The sequence below is a fragment of the Cygnus atratus genome, chromosome 19 (genome assembly GCF_013377495.2).
Source record: "Cygnus atratus isolate AKBS03 ecotype Queensland, Australia chromosome 19, CAtr_DNAZoo_HiC_assembly, whole genome shotgun sequence".
NCBI classification, from domain to species: domain Eukaryota; kingdom Metazoa; phylum Chordata; class Aves; order Anseriformes; family Anatidae; genus Cygnus; species Cygnus atratus.
The window spans coordinates 10,231,004-10,246,049 of record NC_066380.1 but is presented as its reverse complement, the minus strand read 5'-3'; the positions used below and the strand labels follow the sequence as shown (position 1 = coordinate 10,246,049).

Genomic DNA, 15,046 nt, shown 5'->3' with positions numbered 1-15,046 from the left:
TTTTGTAGGATACCTACCCTGATCCCTAGCATGAGGGGATTACCTTTAGCAGTCCTCTAACTAATACCAAAGTGCATTTGAAAGGAAAACGTACTCCTGCAAACAAAGACTTTTATTAAATGTGGCATCCTTGTACCAGAACAGCAGCTGTCCCAGCCCAACAGGCTTTGCCAGGCTGAAGAACAAGTTTAGGAATGCTTTTGTCCACTTGTTCGTTTTTCTTTTTGTTTTGAAGTGCTTTTCGGCTCACTGGCTTTACTAGCACTCCCAATTTCTCCCTTCAGGACATCTAGCAATGTCTGAGAACTCTCCAGAATCTGGGAAGGAAGGAAATAAAAACAGCTTATTTTTTTACATCAACTAAACAGTTCTCTCTGAATTCACCTGATCTACCTTGGAGCAAGAGGGACTCTCCATCCCTTAGGATGATACACCGCTGAGAATTAGGTATTCTATCTCACTGCAGGAATATCCGTGGAGGAATTTCCCTGGTTTATGCCCATTTTTTGAATAAGAAATAACTTAAGCAATTTATCTGTCTTCGAACACGGGACAGAGAACTTCCTGCTGTAGCAGGCTGTGGACTAAACTTTAGTTTTTAAGAGATGCTGATACTTGGGCTTTTTAGATCAGTATTAGAATTGTACTCAGACACCGTTTCAACTGTCTTCTACTACTAAAACTGCACACTTTAGGTTTCTTGCTTCAAGATGTTACTCAACTCCACAATGACCTTAAGTCAGACTAATTCTTTCTACTTTTATTCATTTTCTTCTGTTTTTAGCTTATGTTTTATATAATTTAGCACTCGCACTTGTGGTGCGTTAGGATACAAGGCTATGCTAGGCTTAGAAAATCTTGTTGCCTGTCCATCTCCCCGTTGTAAAGTTTTAACACGGTGGACAACTGTAACAAAATGTTATAGCAGGGTTGTAGTCCCAAAGATCATTTTTACACTCCTGTGAACTTGTGGAAATCATTAAGTGGTCAGAGAAGAGATGAAGGCAAGTGTCCCGCAGGCCGAGACGCCAGTAGAAGTTGGGATTTTGTCGTCTGTGTCCATGGAAGAATGCGGTGGATGGGGACGGAGTCCTGCGACTCATGGGCTGGGGAAAGGCAAGGAGTATGATTACAGACAAGAGATGGAAATCCACAGGAAAGGAACTTTGTTACTTGTTTCTATTTGCAGGATGTCTGCGTTTCCTCTCCTAACCACCTTGGCTTTTTACCTACTGTGACTTTGTCTTCTAATTTCAATAAACATGAATTCGTTTGTAGAATAGGGGGTTGTGATTTGTATCTCAGGGAAGGTTTCTTTTAGAACCTGTGCTGTTGTTTGTGTAGCTTTGCAACAAAATTTCTGAGCTGTTACATTTTCTATGTGAGTTCTCCCTTTCACCCTAAACCATCAGGTCTTGAAGCAGGCAGAGAAGTCAGCTCCAGCTTCATCTGAAAAACAGCTGCTGCCAGGAAGGCTGGCCAGAAGGTACTGGCCTGAGGAGATAAGAGGATTCAACACTTAGAGCAGTTGTTGCATTCAAAAAAAATGGGGTAAAGGAAAGTTTAGGCAACTACCTGGAAAGATTCTTTTACTTTTTTCAAAAGCTGATTGGAGTTTTATTTTAAAAGCGAACTCAGCTGTTGTCCTGTCAGCGGAATGAAGCAGTCCCTGCCCAACAGAGGTTACAAATCCAGGAAAGGTGAAGGGACTGAGCCATCCCACAACAGAAATGACAGCGATGGTCAGCCCTTGTGCTGTTCGCCTGCCTCCTGCCCCCTTACTGCTCTGACATTCCTGCTCTTTCAATGACGATATGGCAGATGCTGCCTCACAGAAAGACAGAAGATGAGGTTATATGAAAGTGAAGCAAAAAGAGCGTAGGCCAGCAAGAGCGGGGCCAACAGTTTGTTGTTACCTGCTTGGATTCCTGGTCTTCTGGCCGTGTCTGCTTTCCTCCTTTTCCTTTCCCCTCTCCTCGGACGACAGTGTTGGTGAGGGGGCCTTTTGTCAGGGTTTGGGGGCCCAGGGACCATTTTCCTCTATTTTCACAGCGTGCTGTGGCTTCCCCCGCCCCTGCTCAGCCGGGGGCAGCCTAGCAGAGCCCCCAGACCACCCCAAATCCCCTTTACTCCCTCGGGCAGGGTGTCGGGCCCGGTACCTTGCCGTAGGCCGCCTCCGTTTCGGCGATGCTCCTGTCCAGGTCGCTGCGTGCGGCCAGGTGCCCGGCCAGGCTCTCGTTGGTGCGGGCCAGCCGCTGGCTCAGCGCCCCGAGCCGGGCCTGCAGCCGGCCGCGCTCCGCCTCCTCCTCCCGGATCCGCCCGTTCAGCTCCTCCCGCCGGGCTCGCAGCTCCGCCAGCCCTGCCCGGCACGGCCCGGCCCGGCCAGGCCCGTCAGCACCCGGCCCGGCCCGGCCCGGTCCCGCTCACCCGCCCGGCCCCGCTCACCCTCCAGCAGCGCCGCGTTGTAGCCCTGCAGCGCCGCTCCCTGCTCGCCCATCGCGGCTCCCGGCCCGGCACGGCCCTGCCAACGGCCCCGCCGCGCTCCGCCTCTTCCTGCGGCGCTGCCCGCATGGAGCCGCCGGCGGGCGAGGAGCTCTCGGCGGCCTGGCACCAGCTCAGCACCGCCCTGGTGCCGCCCGCGGCCCTGGGGCTGGTGAGCGGGGGGCGGCCGGGGGCGGCCGGGGGGTGTCGAGGGCTCGCGGCGGCCGCGGGGGAGGGCGCCGCAGCCGCCCTCGTCTTGGGGCCGGGGGGGACCCGGAGGAGCCGTGGTGCCTGAGGGGGTCCCGGGGTCCGGCCCCGGCCCCTCAACTTTCGGGTCTGGTTTTCTGTTCACCCTCTCGACGTGGCCCCAAAGCCCTCCGTGATGAGGTGCCATGGCCCAAACGCCCTCTGTGACGAGCTGTGTGGTGGAAAAGCGGCCAAAAAGACCGCTGCTTCCTCCCTCGGTGCTGCAGCTCTCTGCCTGATTGCTCCCTGCAGAAGACAATTTTGGGGTTTTGTTCCAGGGCCTTGTGTTTTGGGGTGGCACACGGCACCAGCCTGTGCCTCCTGCAGCAGCCACCGACGGGGACTGCGGTGGGTGGCGTTTGGGAATTGGGCCTCTGAGGTGGATGGTTGGCTTCCAGCAGTGGTCCGAGACCCTGGCCTGGTGCTGTTCAGCAGAGCCTGCGTGCATTTGGTCTCCACTCCTCAGGGCCAAGCAGTCTCTTCTGCCACAGATCTACCTACAGAAGTGTGCTTGACGTGCTGTCCCTTCTGCTTTCCAGGCAGCACCAAGGTCTGATCCTGTGGGGCCGCTGAAGGATGCCGACCTGCAGGCTGCCCTGGAGGTGCTGCGCTGTTACGACCTGCACTCGATCGTGGAAGAGTGGTTCATCGAGGTGTTGCAGACGGACCTTCAGGCAAATATAGCTCCTGAGTTCTGGAACTGCATTGGCCAGTATGAAAACACTGCGGAGGAGCCTCAGTGCTCCTCGCTCCTTCTGGACGCGTTTTGTCTTCTCAAGTGCCGCCTGGACCCCTACCTAAACAGCCTGGAGCTCCTGGAGAGATGGACCAAGGCGGGCTTGCTGCTGGGGACAGGCGCTCAGATGCTGCAAGAGAAGGTCTACACCATGTTCAAAGCTATCCTTTTCTTCTCCACCACAAAGTCCTTCCAAGAAATGATCCAGCAGTTCTATAGCCGCACTTTCCGGATATACATGCGGCAGTGGAAGAAAGGAGAAGAAGGAATGAACGAGTGTGAGAGCAGCATGAGTGAGAACGAGCAAGAGAGTGATACGGAGGAGGGCGGAGGGGAGAGCCAGGTGTGCGCAGGCTGCGGCAGTAAGAGGGAGCAGTGCTGGTGTCCCAAAGCCATGGAGCAGTTTCAGCAGCTCAATGACATTCTGTACGTACGTTATGGGGTGGTGGTGTCTCACAGAACAAGCAGATAGTCCAGGGAGGGTGGCAGCAGCAGGTCTTGTTGTGTCTGAGAACTGGAGGAGTTGTGCATGGGGTTACGCAGGCAGTGACATAGTACTGCCTAGGAAACTTCACACACAGTTTCTGTGGCTGCTGGCTAGCTGGTGGCTGAACTGGAGCAGATCTTTAGACTGAAGTTCTTTTTACTGGCTGTGGGAATATCACTGTCTTTTTCTAAGGCCTTCTGTCCCAAAGAAGCAAACTTCTCTAAATGAAAAAGCTTTTGATAGCTAGAAAATAATGCTTCTGAATAAGATGGGATAGCAGTAGTTTCATCTATCATATATGTAGTGCATCTGTGCAGGCTCTCAGAGCATCTAAATTAAGAGCTGTTCCTGCATCCATGGACCACGCAGGGAGGTCGGTGCCTTCAGTTAGTTAGATTTTCTTTATTTGCTTGTACTTTTGCTTTTGGTCACTCTGAAACAGGTCTCTGTCTGTGTCTGCAGCCGCCGGCTGAATTTGCTGGAGAGAGTGAGCGCCGATGCTGTCACAACCATCTTGCACAGGATGATCGAGGAGAGGATGGAGCAGAGATGCAGGGGCGAATACGAGCACTCTTTCCTGAATGAGTTCCAGGAGGTGAGGAAGGCGTGGGGGCAGTCAGGGCCCTTGCTCTGGAGATGTGGAGCTGCTCCTGTTACTGGTGTAGCTGCTCAGGTGAAATTCCTGATTCTCCCTGAAAATGCCTGTTCCTGGGCTGTGACTTCCACCATCCCAGGCAGAAGAGGAGTGGTTAAAACTTTCCATTTTGATTTAATGTTACAGGAGAATGTTTGCTCTGACCTATGCATAGCACACCACTACATTTCACCTGGTGATGTCCCTATTAACAAGGGAATTTCTGTGGTTCTGTTCTACAATCTATGTGAATGTGAAGTGCCACCTAACCTGTAGAAGGCCCTCCCTGTGTATAGGTGGGCCCATAACTTCAATTTGTGCAGCTGTTTTCTCTTCACTTTCTAATTTTTCAGCATCCCTTTAAATCAGGAAGCAATGAAGGGAGATAGGGTTCTGGTATTGATTTCTCCAGTGGGCTGCATACAGAATTAAAATCATTCCTTGCATCTATCCAGTTCTTTTGCTGCTACCTTAAACCAAGTTTGTGTTGAGTTATTTGCTCTGTATGACCTTAAAATTCTTCTCAGAGTTATGGCTCTTCTGGGATATGGTCTCTGTTCTGCAGGCTTGCTCTGCACTCTTTGTTCCTTGGTGCATGCCCTTGCGTTTGCCTGCGTTGAAGAACAAAGCGTGAGGTCAGGTTGCCATGCGAACCAGACTGCTCTGCGTGGTTGTCCCAGTTTCCTCGCTGTTTGTCATGCTGGCCTTTTTTGTTGTCTGCAAACAGCGGCAGCGATTTGGAATTTACTTCCCTGTAGTTGCTGCGCAACACTTTCTTTTTTGGCCCTAGTGTAAAATGCTTTCAGGTGACCTGGAGACTGTTTAAGGACACCAGGGAAAATGCAGCTGCGTTCCACTTGTCACACATTGCAGAAGGTCCCCACGCTCCCACGTCTTCAGAAAAGGCCAGTGTGTTTGGCTGCAGGACATTAGAAGATGTTAGCATTAGGAAGAGACGTTAAAGAAAAAAAGGCACAAACCTGGCTAGCTAACGGTGAAATAGGAGAAAACTGAGAAAGAGCTTGTAAATGTACAAGTGCTAAGAGCAAACCTCCTTCTCAGACATGTCAGAGGCAGTCCGGAATGTCAGCTGATAATCCAGCTATAACAGGAACACTCAGAGAAGACAAATGCCCAGGATAAAAAATGGGTTGGATTGATAATAATGGTATTCCTTAAAATTGAGTTGCTCTGCATCACAGTCCTTTCATTTTGTTCTTTAGCAGAATGCCTTATCAGCTTTTCTACAGTTTTGCCCAGAATTGCTGCCCAGGTGTTCTGTACTTCTCAGGTTTGTACTGCCTTGTAATTATTAGCAGAACTTGTGCATTCCTCACGTCTTCAGTGTTCCCTCAGTCAAACAGATAACTAAAAATTAACATCAGCAAAACAGATCTGGACTTAGCATTTTTGTTTCAGGCTGTCCAAATCTGGTTATCAAAAAATAATATCTAGTAACTATTAATACTCAAATACTACCTCAGGTAGTGTTATGCTTTTGTTACCCTAAAGAGAAAATAAAACAATTTGTTTTGAATATTTGGATATTGTAGCTGAGTACATTTGAAGTAAAGACAAATGCACATTTCTCTGTAGAAAACTAAATCTCCAATATACAAAGTTAGCCTCCTGATGCTCTTTGACTAGGTTGTAGGATTTAATTATTAAGTGACAGGGTTGGTATTTGTGGTCTTGTCTCAAGTGCCTGAGTTTGGCTGGTATGACTATATCTGCGAGTCTTTGAGGTGGCTTGCTTGTTCTTTATTGATTTCAGGAAGCACAGAAATTCTGGGCCAAAGACGGTGAGATGGGCAATTTACTCAAATTTTCATAAAGAGAATAGTTCCGCAAGTGTGGAATAGAAAAGAACAGAATTTTGCAAGAATTGAATAGTCTGCAAGTTTTTGAATATACCTTGTCCTTTTTTTTTGGAGCCCAGCGCCTGTGCACGGTCCTCAGTCACCTCTGATCTTCTCACAGAAATCTGCAGTCTACATCCTGTAGGTAGTGGGGTTCAGCTCTTCTTCCAGTTAGGCTTTCCCCAGCTATAACCCCAGCTAGGGTGTGTTTGGAGAGCAGCTAGAGGTGATGCTATGCTTGGCAGGCTGCTCATTTCTGCTTGCTGTAGCAGCTGCCTGGTAATGGAGAGGTGTGGGACATGGCTGTGCATCGGCTGTGGTGCTCACCAGCTCTCTGCTCTCCCTCTTCCGTTGCAGTGGATTGAGAAAGTGATTGGCTGGCTCAGCAGAGTTTTTCTGCAAGATGGTCCCTTGGCTCGCTCCACTCCAGAAGCTAGCAGCACCTTGAAACGCTGGCGGTGCCACGTCCAGAGGTTCTTCTACCGCATCTACGCCAGCATGCGCATTGAAGAGCTCTTCAGCATTATTCGAGGTAGGCGTGACCCGTTCAGTGTTCATTCACTCCTGGGCTTGGATTCATGATAGATCTGTCACCTCCCAATGTGCCATGCCATCTCCTCTTGCCTGCCCGTGGAGCGTGGCACAGTTTCTAATCACTGCCTGGTCTGTAGATTTCCCAGAGTCAAAGCCTGCTGTGGAGGACCTCAAGTTCTGCCTGGAAAGGACTAATCAGAGGCAGCAGCTGCTCAGCTCCCTGAAAAGTGCTCTGGAAATGCGACTTCTGCATCCTGGTGCGTTTTACATCCCTGCATATGTCACAACACTGTAAGAAGCCTGGTCATGAGTGGGGATCTGCTGGGAGCTGTCATCCCATTTTGTGTTTGTTGAGCGAGAGGCAGCCAGGCTCTGCACGTTGTGTGCTCCCGGTGTTGGGCACTAGTAGCTGATTACATCCCAGCCCCTTCTTGCCTCATTTTTGTGGTACAGTGAGAAGCCGAGCTAGAACTTTAGCTTTTATCCAAGCGGTTAAAGGCTTCTCTGTTAACACACAGCCTGGACTAAGCTGGTTTATAGTAGTCTCTGAGCCTGTGTTTGTGGTTGGGACTGGTTTCTCAGTCATATGGGTCTGATCTATCCCTGTGGACAGGGCAGAAGGGCAGCAAGCCCTTTGCCTTCGGCTCCATAGATCTAACAGAGGGCTTGGAGCAGCCTGTCTTGCATCCAGACTGTTAGTCTGTGCTCTGGGACTCTGAACTGCCCCCCTGCCCCTCTCTTGTAGGTGTCAACACATCAGACATCATCACTTTGTACATCTCAGCCATCAAAGCCTTGCGGGAGCTTGACCCCTCCATGGTTATCCTGGAGGTTGCCTGTGAGCCCATCAGGAAGTACCTCAGGTAAGAGGCTTGCAGGGCAGTCTTGTGCATTCCTTTTCTCTTCCCTCCCCTTCATTTGCTGTTTCTCTTGCCTTTCGGCAGGACTCGGGAAGACACAGTGCGGCAGATTGTGGCGGGCCTTACAGGGGATGCCGAGGGCTCTGGTGATCTTGCAAATGAGCTCTCAAAAGCTGATCCTGTGACGCTGGAGAATGGCCAGGAGAGTGATGATGACATCTCAGAACCAGGGGACTGGGTTCCTGACCCGGTTGATGCAGATCCAGGTTAGATGCCAAGGACAGAAGTCGAGGCACCCCACTCTCTTCCCGTGGCTGTCTGTAGTCCTGAGTCACTCATTAGTCCTCTAGAGCTGACCTGTGCTGGGGCAGGTCTTTGTTAATCTCCCACTGTTGTCTGCTGAATTTCCCTAGGGAAATCAAGTTCCAAGCGTCGGTCCTCAGACATCATCAGCCTGCTGGTGAGCATCTATGGCAGCAAGGACCTGTTTATCAACGAATACCGCACGCTTCTGGCAGACCGGCTGCTCCATCAGTTCAACTACAGTGCTGAGAGGTGAGGTCCCAATGCCCAGCCCCAGGGCTTTCCAGGTAAAATCACCTGACAAAACTGTGCTTCAGACTTGGTCCTACAAAATGGCATTTCTGGAGTCGGGATTATCTTTCTGTCTTTCCTGCAGCTTTGGGTTTGCATCTAGAATTTCATGTGCTCACCTATTCACTGGCTGTTTCCTGCTCAGTGTTGCCCTTTGCTTGCACTAATGTAGGAAACTGGAAGCACAAACACCCTCATAGCTCCATCCCGCATGTTCTGGTAGCTCTGACAACCTGCAGGGGCTGCTTTGGGTCAGCAGAAAGTGTAAAGGTACAAAAAGGGGATGAAGCATCAGGAAACCTCAGCCACAACCCAGTTTGTCTATTGAATCATCAGCTGCAGTGGTTTTCCTTTCCGTGACGTGCAGCCAGTGCGGGCCATGTCTGCGATGAGCAGTCTCCTGCGCGTAGCTCGCCAAATGCTGGGGCTGTACTGTGGAGTCAGGGAGGCTGGCCTGCTGCTGGGCTTGTGCAAACGAAAGGGGTTGGAGGGTCTTCAAAAAGCTGCTGGCCTACAGAGGAAGTGACTGTTTCTCACTGAGATGCTGGGAGGCATCCTCTGCAGACAAGAAGCCTTACAAGGCTTCCTAGGAAGAGCACCCTTATGTCAGGGACTCCTTTTTTTTGGCTGTGTCACAAGGGATAGGGGCCAGGCCAGGCTAGCCTGTCAGAGGAACATGTGTCCGATCCTTTGTTTCTCTTGTCAGGGAAATCCGCAATGTGGAGCTGCTCAAGCTGCGGTTTGGTGAAGCTCAGATGCACTATTGTGAAGTCATGTTAAAGGTGATTTTGTTGTTGTTAATTCAAGTCCTGGGTGTTTGAGCTCATTGGTGAAGGTGAGGGATTTAGTGACCCCAAAAGGGTCTTTTAGGGAAATGGGGTTATGGGAATCCCAATGAGGGGGCTGAATTGGCAGAATTGCATTCACTGATGTCTGTTCTTCAAGTCCTGTGGGTAGGATTATTGACTCGGGGGTGGTTGCTCCGGTGCTGTTGTTTCTCCTGCCCTTCTTGCAGTACAGGGTTCTGGCTGTTGAGGAACTGGACTATTCCAGCTCCTCCAGGGTTGGGGCTATGGAGTTTCATTCACTGGGGGCACTGTGGGAAGAAGACAAGTCTGGAGGGGCTCCGCTGTAGAGCGGTGTTGAGTTGTCAGTCCTTCCCCAGCCTCCCCACAAATGTTTCTGAGTATCTAATAGCCTGGCTTAGTGGCTAGTAGGCACAAATGATGATGACTTTTCCAATGTCCCCATCACCTCCTGGACACAATGTTAGGTGCCCTGTTTAAGCTTCTCCTTTGCTAAGGTTCAGCACTGACTTGGAAGAGGAGGAGCTGCCTTAGCCTCCTTTGCCTTTTCCAGGATATGGCTGACTCGAGGCGCATTAATGCCAACATTCGTGATGAGGAAGAGAAGCTCCCAGAGGAGGAGAGGCCGCCGTTCAGCCTCGTTGCTGTTATCCTGTCAAGTGAGTTCTGGCCACCGCTGAAAGAGGAGAAGCTAGAGCTTCCAGAGCAGGTCAAGGAAGCCATGGAAGCCTATTCCAAGAAGTATGAGAAATTAAAGGTGAGCCATCCTTAACCCTCCTTAAAAGAGGTTTATGGTGTTAACTCCACTTTATAGCATGGTTTTGCACAGTTTTTCCAAAGTTCCCTTTACCATCCATTAAGGTGTAGCTGCTACAACACCTGCACTGTTATGGTGGAATCCCAAAGCTCTTCAGTTTTGAAACTGGATTAGAAGCTGCACTAGCTTAGCTATTTCAAAAAGAATGGTTTCTTTATGGGGTGCCTGACTAGTAGCCTTTATGGGGTTTTCTAAAAGTTTAGAGAATTTTCTAAAACAGACCAGTGTTAGTTAAATGGACAGTGAGGTGGAAGGACTTAGGCATCTGAGTCTGGTCTAAGCTTGTTGGCATAACTGTTATAGTAACAAGAGTGACATCCTGTCCATGCTGGACCTCTCATCTTCAGTACCCTGTCACTTTTCTGTTTGTCCTCTTGAAAAGAAGCCCTTTTCGCATGGTCTCCTTTCCAGCCTGTTGCAGGAGATTCAATGTCAGACCAGAGCGAGGTGAACATTGTGTCTTCTCTCTGTGTTTTTTCCTGGGATGTTTCATTCATTTCAGGATGGTCCCTCAGCTCTGTGACAGGTGATTTAGGTGCAAGTGGGTTTGGTCACTTTGCAGCTCAGCACTTGGTCCTGGCAGTTAGCCAATGGGCTGGAAGCAGGAGCATCTGTCTGGAAGTTATGGAGAGATGTAGGTCACTTCCAGAGCTGTGATCTTACCTTTATTCCTTGCTTCTTACCTGGTGGAGTGCAGAGCACGCCTGTGGATCATGGATCACTCAAAGCTGCTTGTCATGCCAGTGTAGAGTCTGTGCATGCACAGATGGTCCTTTGCAGCTAACTCGAACACAATTTGGTGTCTCACATTGATGTTTCCATTTGCCTATCCCATTGTGCTCTGACTCCACTTGAGGCTTGGCTTTCCATATCCTTTCTTGAACTTGTTACATACCAGGTGGTACATGCCATGAGGCTGGGAGGCTCCTAGCTCTAGATCCTGTATTTTCTCTCCTCCTGCTGCTGCAGCTGTGTGCCAGATGTGGATGCCAACTGATGTTTGTGCCTGCAAAAAGTAGTTAGGGGTGGTACAATAGTGGCCTTTTATTTTTTAATTTTTTTTTTTGACTCTAGTACTTGATAGCATCTTCAGCCTTCAAAACAAACAATGCTCTTTGCACATTGGTATCAGAAGAGATTGCCTCTCTTCTGAGGAAATCCTGCCCCACATGAGTATTTAAATTCTGGTAGGAGTTTGTCCTGAGTGGTGCAGTTGGAATTTCAGCATTTCCTCAACTTGTGCTTACCCTTCCAGAGGTTTTCAGGCAGGAGAGGGGCTTTGGTCTTGGGCTAGGGTGGGACAACAACTTATGCCAAGGATGTTTCCTTTGAGGGTGTGGGGAATGGATGGATGGTGGGATGGAGACTCCTGGGGAGGGGAGCAGCTTTTGTATTTCTTGGAGGTGAATAGAGATCAGCTCACCATGGCAATAGAGGGGCTGGAGGATCTGCTGCTTCCCCCTTTTCCAGGCCATGAGGACCCTGAACTGGAAATACCACCTGGGCCTGGTGAACTTGGACGTGGAGCTGGCCGATCGCACCCTCTCCCTGTCAGTGTCTCCTGTGCATGCTGCCATCATCCTGCACTTCGAGACCAAGAGTGAGTGACACAGCAGGCACTCTGCGTATCACCCACGGGTGGGTGGAAAGGCCACGTTGCTCTGGTGGCTGCGGGGCATGAGAGATCTTGCAGAAGGAGCAAGACCTGCTTTGGGCTTGGATCTACTGTAACTAGGGCTGGGTCTCCAGCTCTGCTAGGAGACGGCACCCAGAAGAACCACAGCTCAGCACCCAGTCTGCTTTCAGGCAGTCACTGCACATAGCTGCTTGCTCCTGGCCGTGGCTCACCAGCCTTCCCCATCCTCTGATTAAATCCTGGCGTGCTGCAGGGTGGGCAGGTGCCCTGCGCTCCTCTCTGATAGCGGTGGTCTCCGCAGGTACGTGGACGCTGACGGAGCTGAGTGAAGTGCTCAAGGTGCCCGTGACATCGCTGAAGCGTAAGATGACGCTGTGGCTGCAGCAGGGTGTGCTGCGCGAAGAGCCCCCAGGCACCTTCACCGTGATCGAGGAGGAGCAGAAGGACCAGGTGGAGAAGGTTGTTCTGATCGACAGTGACGAGGAGGGGGACTCTGCCATGGCGTCACAGGCTGACCAGAAGGAGGAAGAGCTGCAGGTACCTGTCCGTGTGTCTTGGGTGCCTGTGCAGACATCCAATGTGTTTGGCTCTGGGGGATCCGATTCGGATGATGGATTTGACTTGCACTTTGGGTTTGCATTTTCCACTACAGTGACCAAGTCCAGCTTGAGGGGTTTTTGGAGTGATAAATAATTAACATAATTAACAATGACGATGCAGGTATTGTATGGCAGCCTTCACTCCAGAAAAATGCCTGAGCCAGGCAACTATTTGGATGTTTGTAAATGTGTTAATTCAGTTAAAAAGAAAAAAAAAGTAGTAGCCTGAGATTTGATTTCATATTTGAAAATTGACATTACTTGGATTTACCCAAGCAGTATTTATTTGCTCTTAGACTGCTAAAAAGGTTTACCCAGCACTATTGGCTGGACCTTTGTCTGTGTGGGGGCCCTGGACACTTCCAGCACTTTTTTTTTTACCTGTGTGCAATGTTGCACGTGTGTTGTGCCACCTTGCAGCATGAAGGTGTCCTACCTGTGTTTATCCACTAAGGGTCATGCATGTGCTGCAGGCCAGATCCTGCCTTCTAGCTGTGTGTCCTGATACCTGATGCTCTTCTTGGATATTTCCTGTTTAAAGGCCAGGCCTTCATGGCTGAGAGCAGAACTTACTGCCAGCCACAGCCCTGCTGTGTTTTTGGGATATGGGATACTAAAGCACCCCTTTTCTTCATGGCACCGATGTGATTGTGATTTACTGTTGTTTGCCTGTCCCCTTGTAGCTGTTTTGGACATACATCCAGGCAATGCTGACCAACCTCGAGAGCCTCTCCTTGGAGAGGATTCACAGCATGCTGAAGATGTTCGTGATGACGGGCCCAGTGGTCACAGAAATAGATACACAAGAGCTGCAGGGGTTCCTCCAGAAAAAGGTGCGGGACCAGCAACTCATCTACTCCGGAGGCGTCTATCGCCTGCCCAAGAACTGCAACTAGACTGCAAGTGTTCCTCCTTTCCTGTGTGTCACTTCTCTGGGCCTGTGCTCAGCTCCTCAGTGCCACCCAGCTCCCTGCGTCCTGCTGGGTAACTTTTTTTGCTGGAGGGGGTGTTGCTGTGCCCCCTTCCCAGAAGGGTGTCCTTCTCCACGTGGCGACAGCTCAGCAGAGGCCTGGGCTGTGCACCCCACAGAACTTCTGGACTGGAGCCGCTGCTCGCATTACTTTCCTCTCATAAATGAGTGTCTGGGTCTACTTCAGTGGTTAATAAAAAACAGCAATCCTCTTTTTCAGATGGTACCAACTCTTTTCTTTCCTCTTGGCAGAGTGCTCTTTGCATCAGCTTTCCCACGCTGAAAGGGCCAGCAGGAAAGTCCCCAGCCTGCTGGGCACCATCGTCCTTTCCTTGGGTCTCCAGCTGAAGCCCCGGGAGGTTTTGGGAGGGGGCTGTTGGCTGCAGCTGCGTCTGGGTCTCCTTGTGTGGCTCCAGCAGCTTCTTGAGGCTGGTTGTGGTGAGTGAGGCCCTATGTAAAAACAAGTGTGGTGTTCATCCTCTCTCCTTTGGCTCCGAGGAGACTCCAAGGTCCCCTTACCCTTGTTCAGGACTTTTAAGATGGGTGGAATAATTTTATTGTGGAATGAAGAGTGCTTTAGATGATGACATGCAGCAGTTCTTCAAGGCAAGCTCTTTAGTCCTAGAGGATGTAAGCGGACTACCCAGGCACTGGCAGGGCAGCTCCACCATGGCATGAACACACATCTCCCTTTGAAAACCACCGCTGTTACAACCAAGTGTGCATTGTTGGCGTGCTTCAGGGTTACTGGCATTGCTGAGATCAGTGAGGCAGTTGGATGGGATAATCCCTGAGCTACGCTTAGACACTGTGTCCCCAGCCTGGATACAAGATGAAGCAATGGATGTGAGCAATGGATGTGTTTCAGGATTGCATTCAGTCTCCGCTGAATAGCATTCAGGGTTCCAGTCCTGCTTTCCAGGTGGGTTTTGCTTATTGGGAGGAATATGCTGGGGAAATCTGTCTCTTCCTAAAAAATGTGCTTTCTGTGAGGCAAAAAATGAGTTTCCACACCCCAAGAAGTCTTTCCATCCCCTGCTGAATATTTTAGCCCAGGCAGCTGAAACTGCTACCAGCGGCCACACACAGAGTACAGGGGCGGTCGGTCTGTAACCCTGGCTGCTCTGCTGTGGGTCCAGGTGCATGAGAGACTCTTAGAGCAGGTAAAACAACCTGTATTTAACATCCAGCCTTGTCTTTTGTACTTAAATTAAAGGCCTGTAAGTCCCCCAGTGTGGGCACCCTTAGCGCTGCTGTGGGCTCTCAGCTTATCTCCCTCTTGTGCACATTTGCAGCTCTTCCTCTGTGGGTGAGAGCATGTCTTGTGGCACTTTGCTCCAGGCTCGTGGTCTTGTGGCACTAGGAACTGGTTAACATGTTTTATTACTAAGCTTCAAATGTTCCCTGTGCTCTAGGGGCTGTTAATAACTAAATAAAACCCTCAAAACCCCTGTGATCAGGATGCACCAGGGGTTTCTGTCCCTCTTACAGAGGGGAACAAAAGCCCCGTGTCCTCCTCTCAGGCAGCTAGAGCTGGTGTGGGGGTGCAAGTTTTGGCAATTTGAAGCAGTGCCTGGAGATGCCCTGGGGGCTGTCCTCCAAGCCCCCTGCTCTTCCCCAAGTGGGCAAATCCCAGCTGGGAAAGCCCTAGGACCACCCCGTGCCCTGGTCAGAGGCTGTCCCGTGGTGATCCTCTGTGTCCCAGCCAGCAGATGAGGATGTTCCTTGATGACTTGGACTTGGGCTATCCCCGGTCCAACGCTTCTTGCCACTCAGAGAAGGACAGC

The 15,046-nt window shown here is 50.5% G+C and overlaps 2 protein-coding genes across 3 annotated transcripts; one reads left to right on the top strand and one right to left on the bottom strand.

The window, feature by feature from the left end:
* Nucleotides 1-94: 94 nt before the first annotated feature.
* SSNA1 (SS nuclear autoantigen 1) lies at nt 95-2,545 on the bottom strand. Of its 2 annotated transcripts, none has more exons than XM_035564614.2 (3): nt 2,446-2,545; nt 2,160-2,359; nt 95-1,106 (listed from the first exon to the last, which is right to left on the bottom strand). In XM_035564614.2, exons 1-3 carry the CDS (start codon nt 2,495-2,497, stop codon nt 891-893), a joined length of 468 nt encoding a protein of 155 aa, XP_035420507.1. In that variant the 5' UTR covers nt 2,498-2,545; the 3' UTR covers nt 95-890. The 2 variants fall into 2 exon arrangements, with proteins under 2 accessions (XP_035420507.1, XP_035420508.1); XM_035564615.2 differs by having other exon boundaries at nt 95-317.
* ANAPC2 (anaphase promoting complex subunit 2) lies at nt 2,516-13,475 on the top strand. The gene is made up of 13 exons (XM_035564613.2): nt 2,516-2,653; nt 3,267-3,889; nt 4,413-4,545; nt 6,801-6,975; nt 7,115-7,234; nt 7,723-7,840; nt 7,922-8,103; nt 8,251-8,392; nt 9,138-9,213; nt 9,791-9,994; nt 11,525-11,654; nt 11,992-12,227; nt 12,973-13,475. Exons 1-13 carry the CDS (start codon nt 2,570-2,572, stop codon nt 13,183-13,185), a joined length of 2,436 nt encoding a protein of 811 aa, XP_035420506.1. The 5' UTR covers nt 2,516-2,569; the 3' UTR covers nt 13,186-13,475.
* Nucleotides 13,476-15,046: the final 1,571 nt, after the last annotated feature.

Excerpts from the sequence above, each read along its gene's own strand:
- ANAPC2 (XM_035564613.2), top strand. The coding sequence starts at position 2,570 with ATGGAGCCGCCGGCGGGCGAGGAGCTCTCGGCGGCCTGGCACCAGCTC. Across the intron at positions 7,841-7,921 it reads CCCATCAGGAAGTACCTCAG|GACTCGGGAAGACACAGTGC; the intron begins GTAAGAGGCTTG and ends GCCTTTCGGCAG. Across the intron at positions 8,104-8,250 it reads CCCGGTTGATGCAGATCCAG|GGAAATCAAGTTCCAAGCGT; the intron begins GTTAGATGCCAA and ends GAATTTCCCTAG.
- SSNA1 (XM_035564614.2), bottom strand. The coding sequence starts at position 2,497 with ATGGGCGAGCAGGGAGCGGCGCTGCAGGGCTACAACGCGGCGCTGCTG. Across the intron at positions 2,360-2,445 it reads CAACGCGGCGCTGCTGGAGG|GGCTGGCGGAGCTGCGAGCC; the intron begins GTGAGCGGGGCC and ends CGTGCCGGGCAG. Across the intron at positions 1,107-2,159 it reads CGGAGGCGGCCTACGGCAAG|CCCATGAGTCGCAGGACTCC; the intron begins GTACCGGGCCCG and ends GCCTTTCCCCAG.